We start from the raw sequence: 15,547 nt of genomic DNA, 5'->3' as shown, positions 1-15,547 counted from the left end.
GGAGATACAAGGTAATCAGGTTGTCCCACATGGGGCTCACAGTCTTAATCCCCAAGTTCCAGATGAGGTAACTGAGGCACAGAGAAGTTAAGTGACTTGTCCAAAGTCACACAGCTAAGTTGCCGATTTGTACTTCCCAAGCGCTTAGTACAGTGCTCTGCACACAGTAAGCGCTCAGTAAATACGATTGAATGAATAAGTGGCGGAGCCGGGATTAGAACCCATGACCGCTGACTCCCAAGCCCGCGCTCTTTCCACTGAGCCACACTGCTTCTCTAACCCCAGTTCTGCCACTTGTCTGCCGTGTGACCTTGGGGAAGTCATTTCACTTCTCTGCCTCAGTTACCTCATCTGTAAAATGGGAATTAAGACAGTGATCCCCACGTGGGTCAGGGCCCGTGTCCAACTCGATTTGCTTGTATCCACCCCAGCACTTAGTGCAGTGCCTGGCACATCATCATCATCATCATCGATCGTATTTATTGAGCGCTTACTACGTGCAGAGCACTGTACTAAGCGCTTGGGAAGTACAAATTGGCAACATATAGAGACAGTCCCTCCCCAACAGTGGGCTCACAGTCTAAAAGGGGGAGACAGAGAACAAAACCAAACATACTAACAAAATAAAATGAATAGAATAGATATGTACAAATAAAATAAATATTTTTTTAGCACATAGTATGTGCTTAACAAATACCATTATTCTATCAATCAGTTGTATTTACTGAGCACTTACTGTGTTCAGAGCACTGTGCTAAGCTCTTGGGAGAGTACAATGTAGCAGAGTTGGTGGACGTGTTCTCTGCCCACTGTGAACTTATACGTTAATATAGGTAATTAAATACATAAATTACTGATAAGTGCCGTGGGGCTGAAGGAAGGGTGAATAAGGGTGCAAATCCAAATACTTTCATGTGTTCATTTTTGTCCTTGACAGCCAGGATTGTATCTACTGATTCGATCATACTGTCCTTCAAAATCCTCTTCTCCCTAGAGACAAGAAGCTGGCGTGAGCTCGGTTTCCCCCATTATGATGCTTTTCTCACCTCAGAAAGGGGCCAGGCACTTCCTCCTGCATTTGCTAAGTTGCCAAGGGCCTCGGAAGGCTACCCTGCCGAAGTCCCTCATGAGGGGATGAGATGGGTTTGCCAACTTCTACTTCTTCTACTCGTTTTCCTTCAAGAAAATCAGAACGGAACCACATCCCACAATAATGAAGGTTTTTTCCCAATCCACAAGCAATTTTGTTTGTTCAAGAATGGAGAGACTCCCGTTAGGGAAGATGAAGGTTTCACCTTGTGGGACTATCTTTTCACCTGGGTGTCTCAATGCAACTGGAAATTGGTCCTCTTTATGGGTTTTTGGGGGATTCTTTTGGAGATAGTCCTCTTGGAAGTTTTCACATCCTTTATGACGAGGCCCGGACTTCAACCGCAAGGCCAACTGACAGCTTTTCACTGGGTAAGAAGGACCAAATGTGTTGATTTGTTGAGAGGACAGGAGGGAGAACGAAATTCCTCCTCATCACCATCAATGGTATTTATTGAGCCCGTACTATGTGCTAAACGCTTGTCTGATGCTGTCGAGTCATCTCTGACCCATAGTGACGCCACGGACACATCTCTCCCAGAATGTCCCACCTCCATCTGCAATCATTCTGGTAGCGTATCTGCAATAATAATAATAATAATAATGGCATTTATTAAGCGCTGGGGAGATACAAGGTGATCAGGTTGCCCCACTGGGGGGCTCACAGTCAATCCCCATTTTACAGATGAGGTAACTGAGGCACAGAGAAGTTAAGTGACTTGCCCAAGGTCACGCAGCTGGCTAGCTGTAGAGTTTTCTTGGTAAAAATCCGGAATTACCTCCTTCCGCGCAATAAACTTGAGTCTCCGCCCTCGACTCTCTCCCGTGCCGCTGCTGCCCAGCACAGGTGAGTTTTGACTTGTGGCAGATTCCACTCGCTAGCCACTTCCCAAGCTGGGAATGCAATGGATATGCCTCGGCTTGACTTTCCCGCCCATAGTCGAGACTGGTAAAGGATTGAAAAATCTCCAGATGCGACCCTGAGAGGTCTAAATGCTTGGAAAAGTGCAATACAATGGCGTTGGCAGGCACGTTCTCTGCCCACAGCGAGCTTAAAGTCTAGAGATTCCTCCCTAAGAATCATCTGCATGAAGTGTCATACACTCCCAAGCGTTTAGTACGGCGCTCCGCATACAGTGAGCATTCAGTAAAGTACAACTGATTGACACATACACATGTTTTTCTTTGCTCCTCTATTTTTTTCTTTGAAACAGGTGGGTGAAGAAGTTCCCGAGACATCCCCAAGAAAAGGTACGCCTGCAGAAATCTTTAATTTCATTTCTAATTAAGACAAGTCAAACGTACAGAAGACACTGCTATATTCACTCTTTTCCATTTACCCGCAGTTTCAGGGTCCAAACCTCGGAAACGTTCGAGAAGCAGAAGGTAAGTGAAGTGTCTTTATTCTGTGCCATCTCCGCTGAGAAGAGCCACGGTCTCAAATTATTTAATTTAGCTGCTTGAGGGCAGAGATCACATCTACTGACTGACCCTATTGAGCTCTCTCAGGTCCGACTCTGCACAGAATAACCACTCAGTGAATATTTTGGATGAATTCATCTGTTGTATTTGGAAAAAAGAGGGATGCATGCACACACACACATGCACAAGGACACACACAAACACACACATCCCTTCGTTTGGGGGCCAGGAAGCGCCCACGGCCCTGATGTCTCTGTTCCCGAATTGTACTTTCCAATAATCATAATAATGATGATGATGGCATTTATTAAGCACTTACTGTGTGCAAAGCACTGTTCTAAGCGCTGGGGAGGTTACAAGGGGATCAGGTTGTCCCACAGGGGGCTCACAGTCTTAATCCCCATTTTCCAGATGAGGTAACTGAGGCACAAAGAAGTGAAGTGACTTGCCCGAAGTCACACAGCTAAGTGGTGGAGCCGGGATTTGAACCCAAATGACTCCCTCTGACTGCCCTCTGACTGCCCTCTGACTCCAAAGCCCAGGCTCTTTCCACTGAGCCATGCTGCTTCCAAGCGCTCAGTATAATAATGATAGCATTTATTAAGCGCTTACTATGTGCAAAGCACTGTTCTAAGCACTGGGGGGGTTACAAGGTGATCAGGTTGTCCCACTGTGGGGGCTCACAGTCTTAATCCCCATTTTACAGATGAGGTTAACTGAGGCCCAGAGAAGTGAAGGCAGGGCCCTTCAAGGCCCTGCTGAGAGCTCACCTCCTCCAGGAGGCCTTCCCAGACTGAGCCCCTTCCTTCCTCTCCCCCTCGTCCCCCTCTCCATCCCCCCCATCTTACCTCCTTCCCTTCCCCACAGCACCTGTATACATGTATATATGTTTGTACATATTTTTTACTCTATTTTATTTGTACATATCTATTCTATTTATTTTGTTTTGTTAATATGTTTGGTTTTGTTCTCTGTCTCCCCCTTTTAGACTGTGAGCCCACTGTTGGGTAGGGACTGTCTCTATATGTTGCCAATTTGTACTTCCCAAGCGCTTAGTACAGTGCTCTGCACATAGTAAGCGCTCAATAAATACGATTGATGATGATGATGATGATGAAGTGACTTGCCCAAAGTCACACAGCTGACAATTGGCAGAGTCGGGATTCGAACCCATGACCTCTGCCTCCAAAGCCCGGGCTCTTTCCACTGAGCCACGCTGCTTCTCTGCATACAATATAGTGTATAGAGTCTAGTGCTCTGCACACAATAAGCACTCAATAAATGCGATTGAATGAATTCCCAAGTCGAGGCTGAACTCGGGAGAGAGTCCCAGCCCGGAGCTCTGTGGCAGCACCAGCTGCTGGCCTTTTGGAAGTTTTCACATCCTTTATGACGAGGCCTGGACTTCAACCACAAGGCACTTCAGGCCAACTGACAGCTTTTCACTGGGTAAGAAGGATGAAATGTGTTGATTTGTTGAGAGAATAAGAGGGAAAATGAAATTCCTCCTCCTCATCACCATCAATGGTATTTATTGAGCCGCAAGGATGGGCAGCACACACAGTTAGGGAAGTGACGCTAACGACTTCACCCTTACAGTCATTCATTCAATCGTATTTATTGAGCACTTACTGTGTGCAGAGCACTGTACTAGGCGCTTGGGAAGTACAAGTTGGCAACATATAGAGACGGCCCCTACCCAGCAACAGGCTCACAGTCTAGAAGAGGGAGACAGACAACAAAACGAAACACGTGGACGGGTGTCAAGTCGTCAGAATAAATAGATATAAAGCTAGATGCACATCATTAACAAAATAAATGGAATAGTAAATACGTACAAGTAAAATAAATAGAGTAATAAATCTGTACAAACATATATACAGGTGCTGTGGGAGGGGAAGGAGGTAGGGCGGGGGGATGGGGAGGAGGAGAGGAAAAAGGGGGCTCAGTCTGGGAAGGCCTCTTGGAGGAGGTGAGCTCTCAGTAGGGCTTTGAAGGGAGAAAGAGAGCTAGCTTGGCGGATGTGTGGAAGGAGGGCATTCCAGGCCAGGGGAAGGACGTGGGCCGGGGGTTGATGTCGGGACAGGCGAGAACGAGGTATAGTGAGGAGGTTAGTGGCCGAGGAGTGGATGGTGCGGGCTGTTCTGCAGAAGGAGAGAAGGGTGGTGAGGTAGGCGGGGGTGAGGTGATGGACAGCCTTGAAGCTGAGAGTGAGGAGTTTTTGCTTGATGGGTAAGTTGACTGGCAGCCACTGGAGATTTTTGAGGAGGGGAGTAAAATGCCCAGAGCGTTTCTGCACAAAGATGATCCGGGCAGCAGCATGAAGTATAGACTGAGCAGTGACTCCTACTGTCCGCCCCTCCTCCCCACCGGCAGCCCTGTTGTCCGATTTCCCCTTCCCCAACCTCAGCTCGATTACCCGGCGGAAAGAAAAATGGGAATTATTGTTATGATCACTCCTGAGCCCTGTTGGTATGGAGGAGCAGGGGTCACCCCCCCAACCCTCCCAGCCAGCCTGTGGAGGGTATTCCTGGGTGAGAGAGCTGGTGAGGCTGGGGTTGGGACGGTGAACCCTGGGTGTGGCCCTGGGGCTCCAAACTGATCCCACACCCTGCGTCCAAATGATGAAGTCTTTGGTCGGGGGTTGAGGAAGGACTGAGAGGCTGCTATGAATTGGCAGCCTGAGCCAGTTCATATCTGATGCCGCAATGATCCTTTACAGCTGGTAGCAGCAGGCCTCACTGCAGCCGGTTTGATGGGAGGCAGAGCCTGCACCTCTTGGCTCCACGCTTCATTCGTTCAATCATATTTATTGAGCGCTTACTGTATGCAGAGCACCGTACTAAGCGCTTGGGAAGTACAAGTTGGCGACATGTAGAGATGGTCCCCACTCAACAACGGCCTCACAGTCTAAAAGGGGGAGACGGACAACAAAACAAAACACATTAACAAAATAAAATAAATAGAATAGTAAATATGTACGAGTAAAATAGAGTAATAAATATGTACAAACATATTCATTCAATCGTATTTAATTGGAGATGGCTTGGAGGGGGAGAAGGTCCGAACAAATGGGACGGTGACGGGGGAAAGCCTGGAATTTCTGGGGTGGGGGTCCCAGGCTGAGGGGTGGGACGGGCTCTCCCTTTGTTCCCGGCAGGTGACCGCCCCGCCGACGCGGCCGCCTGGTGGGGACGGGATACTCTCCCAAGTGCTCAGTATAGTGCTCTGCACACAGTAAGCGCTCAATAAGTATGATTGAATGAGTGAATGAGGGGGGCTTGGGGGTCGCGGGTCCCAGCCTGACCCCATTCCACCGGTCCCTGGGAACCCGGGTGCCCCACGGACTTCTCCTCTGGTCCTGCCAGGGCTGCAGGGTGGCCTCTGGGAAGGTGGAGTGGGGGCGAGGATGACTCTGGCCTGAGCCAGTTCATATCTAATTTCAGAGACAGCCTGCCCCAAGCTCATCCCCAAACCACGCCGGGCACTCGCTTCCCCTCGGGGCATAATAATAATAATAATAATGGCATTTATTAAGGGCTTAGTATGTGCAAAGCACTGTGCTCAGCACTGGGGAGGTTACAAGGTGATCAGGTTGTCCCTCGGGGGGCTCACAGTCTTAATCCCCATTTTCCAGATGAGGGAACTGAGGCCCAGAGTAGTTAAGTGACCTGCCCAAAGTCACACAGTGGACAATTGGTGGATCCGGGATTTGAACCCCTGACCTCTGATTCCAAAGCCCGGGCTCTTTCCACTGAGCCATGCTGCTTACATGACGAAATGGGGCTTCGCTGCCTCCCACAGTCCTAACACCAAGAATCAGGCTGAATTTTCTTTCTCCAAATATTCAATCAATCATATTTATTATTAATAATAATTACGGTATTTGTTAAGTGCTTACTATGTGTCAAGCGTGGTTCTGAGCACTCGGGTAGATAGAGGCTAGTCAGATTAGCTCACTGTACTTAAGCACTGGGGTAGATGGAAGGTAATTGGGTTGGACATAGTTCCCGTCCTGCATTGGGCTCACAGTCTTCATCCCCATTTCCCAGATGAGGTAACTGAGAAGTGAAGTGACGTACTCCAGGTCACACAGTAGACAAGTGGCGGGACCAGGATTAGAACCCAAGTCCTTCTGACTCCCAGGGTCCATGCTGTACCCACTAGAGCCACTCTGCTTCTCCGATATTTACCGAGGACTTACTAAGTGCAGATCACTGTACTAAGCGAAGCGTGGTCTAGTGGATAGAGCACAGCCTGGACCTGGATTCATCATCATCATCACCAATCGTATTTATTGAGCGCTTACTATGTGCAGAGCACTGTACTAAGCACTTGGGAAGTACAAATTGGCAACATATAGCGACAGTCCCTGCCCAACAGTGGGCTCACAGTCTAAAAGGGGGACACAGAGAACAAAACCAAACATACTAACGAAATAAAATAAATAGAATAGATATGTACAAGTAAAATAAATAGAGTAATAAATATGTACAAACATATAGACATATATACAGGTGCTGTGGGGAAGGGAAGGAGGTAAGAAGGGGGGGATGGAGAGGGGGATGAGGGGGAGAGGAAGGAAGGGGCTCAGTCTGGGAAGGCCTCCTGCCCAATCCTGGCTCTGCCACGTGCCTGCTCTTTGACCTTGCCACTTAACTTCTCTGTCCCTCAGTTATCTCATCTGTAAAAGGGGAATTACAACTGTGAGCCCAATGTGGGACAGGAACCATGTCCAACCCAATTACCTTCTATCTACCCCAGCGCTTAAGTACGGTGTCTGGCACCTAGTAAGCACTCAATAAATACCACAGTTATTTTATTATTCTTCTTATTAGTTGGTAGACATGTTCCCTCCCTGCAAGGAGCTATTTCTCTACTCTTTCCTCCTCACTTTATTCATAGGTCCTTTGACCTGACTTCGGAGTCAGAGGTCATGGGTTCGAATCCAGGCTCCGTCGCTTGTCAGCTGTGTGACTCTGGGCAAGTCACTTAACTTCTCTGTGCCTCGGTTACCTCATCTGGAAAATGGGGATTAAGACTGTGAGCCCCACGTGGGACAACCTGATTACCTTGTGTCTCCCCCAGTGCTTAGAACAGTGCTTGGCACATAGGAAGAGCTTAACAAATACCATTATTAATTAATTGACCACTGAAAATATCTGCCCAAATGAGGTATCCAAAGGCAATGAGCATCAGAAACATGAAGAAGTCCTTAACACCTAAGAAGTTGGGCCCTCTTCTCCACCCAGCTTTTGTAAGACACTTACATACAGATTTTTAAATTCTGTTACTTCCTATAATAACAATAAAAGCATTTATTAAGAGCTTACAATGTGCAAAGCACTGTTCTAAGCACTGGGGAGGTTACAAGGTGATCGGGTTGTCCCATGGGGGGGCTCACAGTCTTAATCCCCATTTTACAGATGAGGTAACTGAGGCACAGAGAAGTTAAGTGACTTGCCCAGAGTCACACAGCTGACGTGGTGGAGCCGGGATTTGAACCCATGACCTCTGACTCCAAAGCCCGTGCTCTTTCTCTTATCTGTAGTTTATTTTAGTGTCTGTCTTCCCAGCTGGATTGTAAGGTCCTTGAGGGCAGAGGTCATGTCTACCAAGTGCTTAGTACAGTGCTCTGCACAGAATAAGGACACAATAAATACCATTGATTGAAATTTCTGCATTAAAAGTTTCCATTTTTCAAAAATCCTTACCTACCTACCGCCTAACCCCATTTCAGCTCTGGATGAGAGAGTCAGTACGATTTGTCTGGCAGCCATTCCTCTTAAGGGCTCAAGGCACCGGAGCTCCTTCAGCTCCCCTCCTTCATTTTCCCTGAATCTGTACTGATTCCTGGACCAGCCTCCAGGTTCCCAAAAATCTTTTGGAGTTTTCCCTACCTGTCCGTCTGTAGCACTTAGCGTTCTCCACAAAGCTTCCATCAGCTTTTCCGAAGATGCTGTTCCCCCTTTGGTCAAACTACCCCTCATTTCCTGTCCCCACGGGTGTTTCGTACCCTATCTGCCCTAGCCTCTTAACCCAATTCCCAATCTGGCATTGGTTCCGTTCCTTTGATGTCCCCAGCACCTCCCTCGGAAGCTGGCAATTTGCCAGTGAACTTCTCATTTAACAGTGTACCAGGAGGAACGTAGGGATTTGCAGACTGAAGCAATATCGTAATAATAAATGTGGCGTTGTTACGTGTTTGCTGTGTGCCCAGCGTCGTATGAAGTGCTGGGGTACAGACAAGATAATCGAGTCAGACACAATCTCTGTCCCGCATGTGGCCCATGGTCTAAATGAGAGGGAGAACAAGTATTGAATCCACAGTTTACAGATGAGGAAAGTGATGCACAGGACAATTAAGTGGGAAAGTCACACAATGGGCATGTGGTAGAGCTGGGTCTCCTTGCCCCCAGGCCTGTGTCTCTTTCCACCAGGCCATGATGCTTCCCTAAAAGACATTCACCAGGAATATCTTCTTTGGAAGAGCTGTTGGTTCTTACAGCTCCCTGAATTCTCAGTACATTGGCTGGTGGACAAGCAGGAAAGTAGCCTCAGTGGCTCATCCAGCTCATGCCATACCTCCTCACCCCTGCCATCTGACTCATTTTAGATCTATTTCAGGAGAAGGGAGTGTGAGGGGAGAGAGCCAGGCAAGACCATCCCCATTCCCTCACTCCCTGCCTCCCAGCTGTGGACGCCCCAGGAGAGAGGGTGATGCCAGCTGAAACTAGCTCTTATCAACACTTATTCACCTTTTAAGAAAACACCACTCTGAATAGAAATCGGAAGAAGTGTGCTATGACTATTTATTTTTGGGGGGGCGGGTCATAATTCGATTCATTCAATCGTATTTATTGAGCACCTAAGCTGTGTGCAAAGCACTGTATTAGCACCTGAGAGAGTACAATACCGCAATAAACAGACGTATTCCCTGCCTACAACGAGCTTACAGTCTTGCCTTTATAACACTGGAGTCGCCGAAAAGTTATTTTCCCTTTGCCGGCGTAAAGATCTTCCAAGATGTATACCCGAATTGTAGTTTATAATCTTAATGAATCGTGGAATAGTCACCCAACCCAAGCCAACAACAAATAAGGTCAGATAAGTACCGGTTTGGTTTATTAACTTGTATGCTTAATGGGGGTGTAGAGGAAGGGCAGAACATTCAGTGCAGTCTAGTGGAAATGATCCAAGACTGAGAGTCAATCAGGAGGCCTGGAGATCTAATCCTGGCTCCATTACTTGCCTACATTAATTTAAGTTCACTTAACTTCTCTGTGTCACAGCTTTCTCATCCGCAAAAACCTGTTCCTCCTCCCCCTTAGACTGCAATCCCCCTCTGGGACAGGGACTGTGCCCAATCTGATCATCTTGTAGCTACCTCAGCACTTAGCACAATGTAAGTGCACATAGTAAGTGCTCAACAAATACCACAATCATTAGTATTATTTTATCCTGATAGAACATCGTCTTGAAAATGTCTGTCCTTATTTGCGAACCAGTCTCCACTTCAGGGCCCAATTCTCTATGCAATCTAATTTTTACAATCAAGTGCACAGTAGGATTCTGTGGGAGTAACCTATGCTCTCTTCTGCTTCAGACATTTTGGAACCATTTCGGAGAATGACGACGTACCCTGTTACACAGAATACTCCTACCAAGACATCACTCCAGCCTTACCTGGAAGAGGGGAATCCGTAGATAGAAGCAGCACCATTCCAGCTTCATCTGGAAGAAGAGACTCTATGGATAGAGGCAATATCATTCCAATCTCACCCAGAAGAGACTCTACAGACAGAGGCAATATCTTCCCAGCTTCACCTGGAAGAAGAGACTCTGCAGATAGAAGCAACACCATTCCAGCTTCGCTTGGAAGAAGGGAATCTGCAGAGAGCTCCAATTTCTTTCCAGTTCCACCTGTGAGGAGGTGGTCACTGGCTAGAGGCAACATCGCCACAACATCCCTGGCAAGAAGGGATTCAATGGGTTGTCAGTTCAATTATCCTTTTTCCAGTGGGGCTCCGAGGACTTCCTCCATGTTCCATTCGGAACTCCGGGAACACCCTCCTTGCCAGAGGCATTTAGCCCCACGTGAATGTGAAATTATTCCATTTTCACAAAGAAAGACAACGTCAATTCTCAAAACACCAAACCCCAAAAAACATAGGAATGTTCGGTTTTCTTCCACTTGCCCATATACCTGCGTGAGGAGCAGAACACCGGCTTCGGAAAACCGAGAGGGAACTTACTTCCTATGTCCTCCTGCCCTTTTACGTTTTCCCAATAACCGAGTTCAGCTTCTGGGAGAGAATATTAAACGTCAGATTTTACCCAAACTCCCTGTTTCGTTGAAGAAAAGAGTTGTGCTTCAACAGTTAAAACCCGATTTGCAGCGCGAAATGCCTCTGAGCGGAGCGGAAAACTGTAGTTACAGCAAAGCTGAGGAGACACCTTTAATTGTTGAGAATTCTTCCGGGGAGAAAAAGGAAAAGCCTTCTGATGGCAAAACAGAGGAAACCCTCTCAAAAGCTGAGAAATCTTCCAGTGAGGGGAAAGAACCCAAAGGCTTGGCTCGCAAGGACCAAGAGTCACCGCAAAGCTCCTCTCTGGATAAAAATCAGCCACCACCTTCCGGTGACAAACAGAAAAATAATATCCTAGAACCAGCGACCCGCAAGCCAATCCTGAAGTCCGCGTCACCTAAAATGACAAAGCGGAAAGTAAAAGATGATCCCCAAGTGAAAAGCACAGAGAATTCAGCTTTATCTAGTGAACAACGCCTGGGGAAGGTGGTGATTTCTCAAGGGAATTGGGAAATTACCACAGAAGCAGAAACGTCTCCGCCAAAGGATCTGTCCCCTGCTCCACAGGGCCAAACGATGCTTTCTACTGACAAGGTAAGAGAAATGCAAGTCTCTACATCAATCAAGGAGAAAAACCTGAAGGTGACGTGTTCCCTGAAGATGCATGAAAGAAAGTCTGAAGCTGTACACTTAAGATCAACCCAATTTCCAAAGACACGCAATCCCCAGAATCCTACCCCTGAGAGCCAAAACGACCTCAATATGCACACTGGGGAAAAAACCCTAGAAACAAGGCAGGGTTTGAAGCCTGAAACAGTCAATCAATCTCACCAGAAAGTCCATTCTTTCCAGAAACAGCCAGTTCCAGAAGAGGAAGGCACGTCTAAGGATCATACGTCTGCCAAGGGCGGAAATCAGAATTTTAGATCCAAGGAAGAGATGCAGCCTTCAGAGCTGAATTTACAACACGAGCATCCCACCTCCCTCTTGAGCTATCCTACCACCATTTTAAAACCCCTTCAAGAAGTCACTTCACAGGTTCCGGCTTCCTCCCAAGGCTCCGATCCCGGGGCAGCCGAGGGAGCGAAAGCCAAAGCCAGCCAAACCGAAACGGTGTCTGCTCCAAAAAAAGTCAGAGAGACATTAGAATCGCAAGGCAGCGAAAAACAAACGCCTCGCCGATCGGGTTTGTCAACCCAGGCCCTGCACTCGAGCCGGACCCACAGGCCCGGTTCTCTGGGATTCAGAGAAAGGCATGATAAGAAGAAAGCAGACAAAGGGTTACAAAGCACGGTCAGTTCAGTTTTCCCAGATGGCAAAACTGAAAAGGGCCTGGAATGCCGCCCGAGAAAGAGGACGACTCCTGAGAAACAAGGAATTGTAAAACAAGAAGGAGAAACTCCAAGCAAATCCCCATCCCCATCCTCAGAGTCGGGTCCTGTCACAGGCAAGGAAACAGTGATTGTCAAAAAATTAGACATCACGCATCACCGCACTACCCAGAAGCACTCTGTGGCCATCAAAATGCATTTACTATTAAATCCCAACTCTTCGGTGACTCATACTGAGACCAGGGAGATTCCACAAGCTTGTGCTCTCCGCAAACTTTCCCCCGAAGAGCTGAACAAGCTCACTATGTCCCTGGGAGTGAAAACGCTAGAAATGAAAAGGAAAACAATTCCCGAAACAGTATGGGAATCTTTCAAAACAGTGTACGGCTGCGGCAGAAAGGAGACTCAGCCCTCAGAGATTCGGCTCAAGAGTCAAGTCTCAAAATCAAGCGATCAGTCCTGGCCATCGATGGAGGAGAAGATGGAGAAGGCTCTCCATCCAGAAGACCTCGATATAAAACACAAACGCCTGTTGGAGAGTCCCGTTGAAAATTTGCTCTCCCCGGTGACTCAAGAGCTTGAAATTAACAACACCCAAGAAACTAGAGGTGAGGGGAAAGCTGAAACTTCGGTTTTTCCTCTCGACGCAAGGGAACAGTTAGAACAACGTATCTATGAAATTCCACCATCAATGCAAGCGTTAATAAAGACTCTTATTGCTCCCGATTTTCACTCTGAGTTCCCTTTAATGTCGACAGAGTCCTCGAGATCCGAACAACCGGAAACATCTTCCACAATGAGTGCCGAAACTGTTCCGCCTCATGACGTAATCTCTAATACGACCGATTCCCCTCCTCTGCCCGAAAAATCCCCACCTCTTCCAAAGAAGAAAGAAAAGAATTTGAAAGTCCATTTCCAGATGTCGGAGCTGGAAGAGAGGGACTTAAATCAGAAAGAGAAAACCATTCCACACGTTCAGGAGAGGGAACAGGAAAATACTCAGAAGTCCGTTCCCTTACAAAAATCTCCACCTCCTTCTGAGGAGGTATCGGACAAATCTGAAATGTCCGTCGAGAAGTCAGGAGTGGAGTGTGAGTGCTATGAATTACAGAGATATGAGTCCTTTCCAGTATATGCTGATCTCCATAGGTGTCCGTGTGAAATGGATCTCAGAACCCACTCTGGATTTCAAAGATGTAGGATGACAGAAAAACCGTCTCCTACCGAAAAAGCGGGGACCACGCCAAACCCAGATTCGGTACCAACACATCCGGGTCGCCGACATATCCGAGGCTGCGAGAGGCACAGCCTCTGTGCCGTCTCACCCTCCAACAACCCCCACCAAACCAGGAAAATGAAATCCCCAATCCACAAAAGCCAGTCCCATCATCGAGCATCTGATCGGTCAGTGAGGAGTTCAGATGGGTCAACCGGGCCCCATTCAGTATTTTCTCCAAAAACAGATAGGGGAGCGAGCCAGCCTCCGTTACCTGAGTCGACCGACGAACCCCTAGATGAAAAGCAAGGACAGTTTCCTTCACCTCCAAGAAACCAAAAGAAAAAGAAACCTCCAGCTCAGTTACCTGGGAAGAGCAACAAATATCTGGACTATATGTGCAATTATGAGGAGGTTGCCGAGATGCAGAGGAGGAGGAGGAAGAAGAAAGAGGTGAACGCCAAACTGGACACACCGGAGGTCTCTCGATCGAGGGAACCCGAATCGGCAGCAGCGATCCAGCAAGAAGATGCTAATTTCATTTCCCGGTTCACACTCAAAAAGCCCTTTTTTTACATCTGCACACCAGCGGGTTCACCGGGTGCCAGACACAATACCATTCGCTGGAACATCCCTCGAAGTATCTTGAGTCAGAGCGGATTCCGTACACCTTTAATCGCCAGGTTTTCAGATTCCTGGAACATGTGGAGGTCCCCTAAGAAGTTAACGAAGTCATTGTCCGCATCCTTTGGTTCAGATTCACCCTGCCATCAGTGACGATATTCCGAGAGCCTCTCTAGACTAAGCTGCAGGTTAGGATCCGGGAGATGAGCGAAATAGCAGAGATGAAAAAGCAGCAGCCATCTGTCAACTCAGTCAAGCAATAAACTGGAGTAAGATCCAGCTCTTTCGAGGGTAAGTGTTTGGTGAGTTTGATCCTTAGACTTGTTTGGTTCACTTGGTACGGCCCATTGTTGGCGAAAGAAGATTGGGAACCAAGTTAAGGGAGAGAAAGCTCTCCAGGCCTGGGGTTAAGGAGCGGATGACAGCCTCGGCTATATCTCCAGAGTGACCCGGGCATATCGTCCTCTTCCATCCATCTTTGCTGGGGGATTTCGACTTAAGCCACTGAATGCCTATCGGGCGCCCAGCTGTAGCTTTGGGTCACAGCAACCCGTGTAAACTTTTCTCTGAGAGGTGAAAGAGCAACCATTCATTCATTCATTCATTCAATCGTATTTATTGAGCGCTTACTGTGTGCAGAGCACTGTACTAAGCGCTTGGGAAGTCCAAGTTGACAACATATAGAGACGGTCCCTACCCAACAACAAGCTCACAGTCTAGAAGGGGGAGACAGGCAACAAAACAAAACACGTGGACAGGTGTCAAGTCATCAGAATAAACAGAAGTTAAGCTAGATGCACATCATTTACTCCGCCTCAGTCTACCTTGATAGAATTAAGCTCCTTGAGCAATTTTGTACTCTCCCAAACATTACTACAGTGCTCCACTCACAGTAGGTGCTCAATAAATACTATGGGTCTAGAAGGGGGAGACAGGCAACAAAACAAAACATGTGCACAGGTGTCAAGTCATCAGAATAAATAGAAGTTAAGCTAGATCATCATCATCATCAATCGTATTTATTGAGCGCTTACTATATGCAGAGCACTGTACTAAGCGCTTGGGAAGTACAAATTGGCAACATATAGAGACAGTCCCTACCCAACAGTGGGCTCACAGTCTAAAAGGGGGAGACAACGCACGTCATTTACTCCAGCTCAGTCTACCTTGATAGAATTAAGCTCCCTGAGCAATTTTGTACTCTCCCAAACATTACTACAGTGCTCCACTCACAGTAGGTGCTCAATAAATACTATGGGTTGATTGATCGCCAGTGCACCCTTCCAGCCTGCTTGCCTTTGGGTGAGCTTGCCTCAGACATCACTGATGAAGAGGGAAAAGCTATGTTGTACTGTCGGCAGGATGTGCAACTGAATTGTCTGTGCGGCAGTGGTGATGGTCTGCTCTGAGTTCCCATGCAGTGAGGGATGTTTGGCAGAGATAGAGAACGCTAACTACTAACCACTGGGTCCTCCCTGTTTTCAGTCAGTCAGTCAATCACATTTACTGAGCGCAGAGCACTGTACTGAGCACTTGGGAGAGTACATGTTCAGTAT

At 47.5% G+C, this 15,547-nt stretch overlaps 1 protein-coding gene across 2 annotated transcripts; it reads left to right on the top strand.

Moving 5' to 3' along the window:
- Positions 1-1,103: 1,103 nt before the first annotated feature.
- CCDC168 (coiled-coil domain containing 168) lies at positions 1,104-14,276 on the top strand. 2 transcript variants are annotated; one of them, XM_038759387.1, is made up of 4 exons: positions 1,104-1,461; positions 2,304-2,340; positions 2,436-2,475; positions 10,118-14,276. In XM_038759387.1, exons 1-4 carry the CDS (start codon positions 1,135-1,137, stop codon positions 14,142-14,144), a joined length of 4,431 nt encoding a protein of 1,476 aa, XP_038615315.1. In that variant the 5' UTR covers positions 1,104-1,134; the 3' UTR covers positions 14,145-14,276. The 2 variants fall into 2 exon arrangements, with proteins under 2 accessions (XP_038615315.1, XP_038615314.1); XM_038759386.1 differs by having other exon boundaries at positions 10,112-14,276.
- Positions 14,277-15,547: the final 1,271 nt, after the last annotated feature.

This window comes from Tachyglossus aculeatus, chromosome 17 (genome assembly GCF_015852505.1).
Source record: "Tachyglossus aculeatus isolate mTacAcu1 chromosome 17, mTacAcu1.pri, whole genome shotgun sequence".
NCBI classification, from domain to species: Eukaryota; Metazoa; Chordata; class Mammalia; order Monotremata; family Tachyglossidae; genus Tachyglossus; species Tachyglossus aculeatus.
Note: the sequence above shows the minus strand (reverse complement) of the source record. Positions and strands in the feature narration are given on the sequence as shown.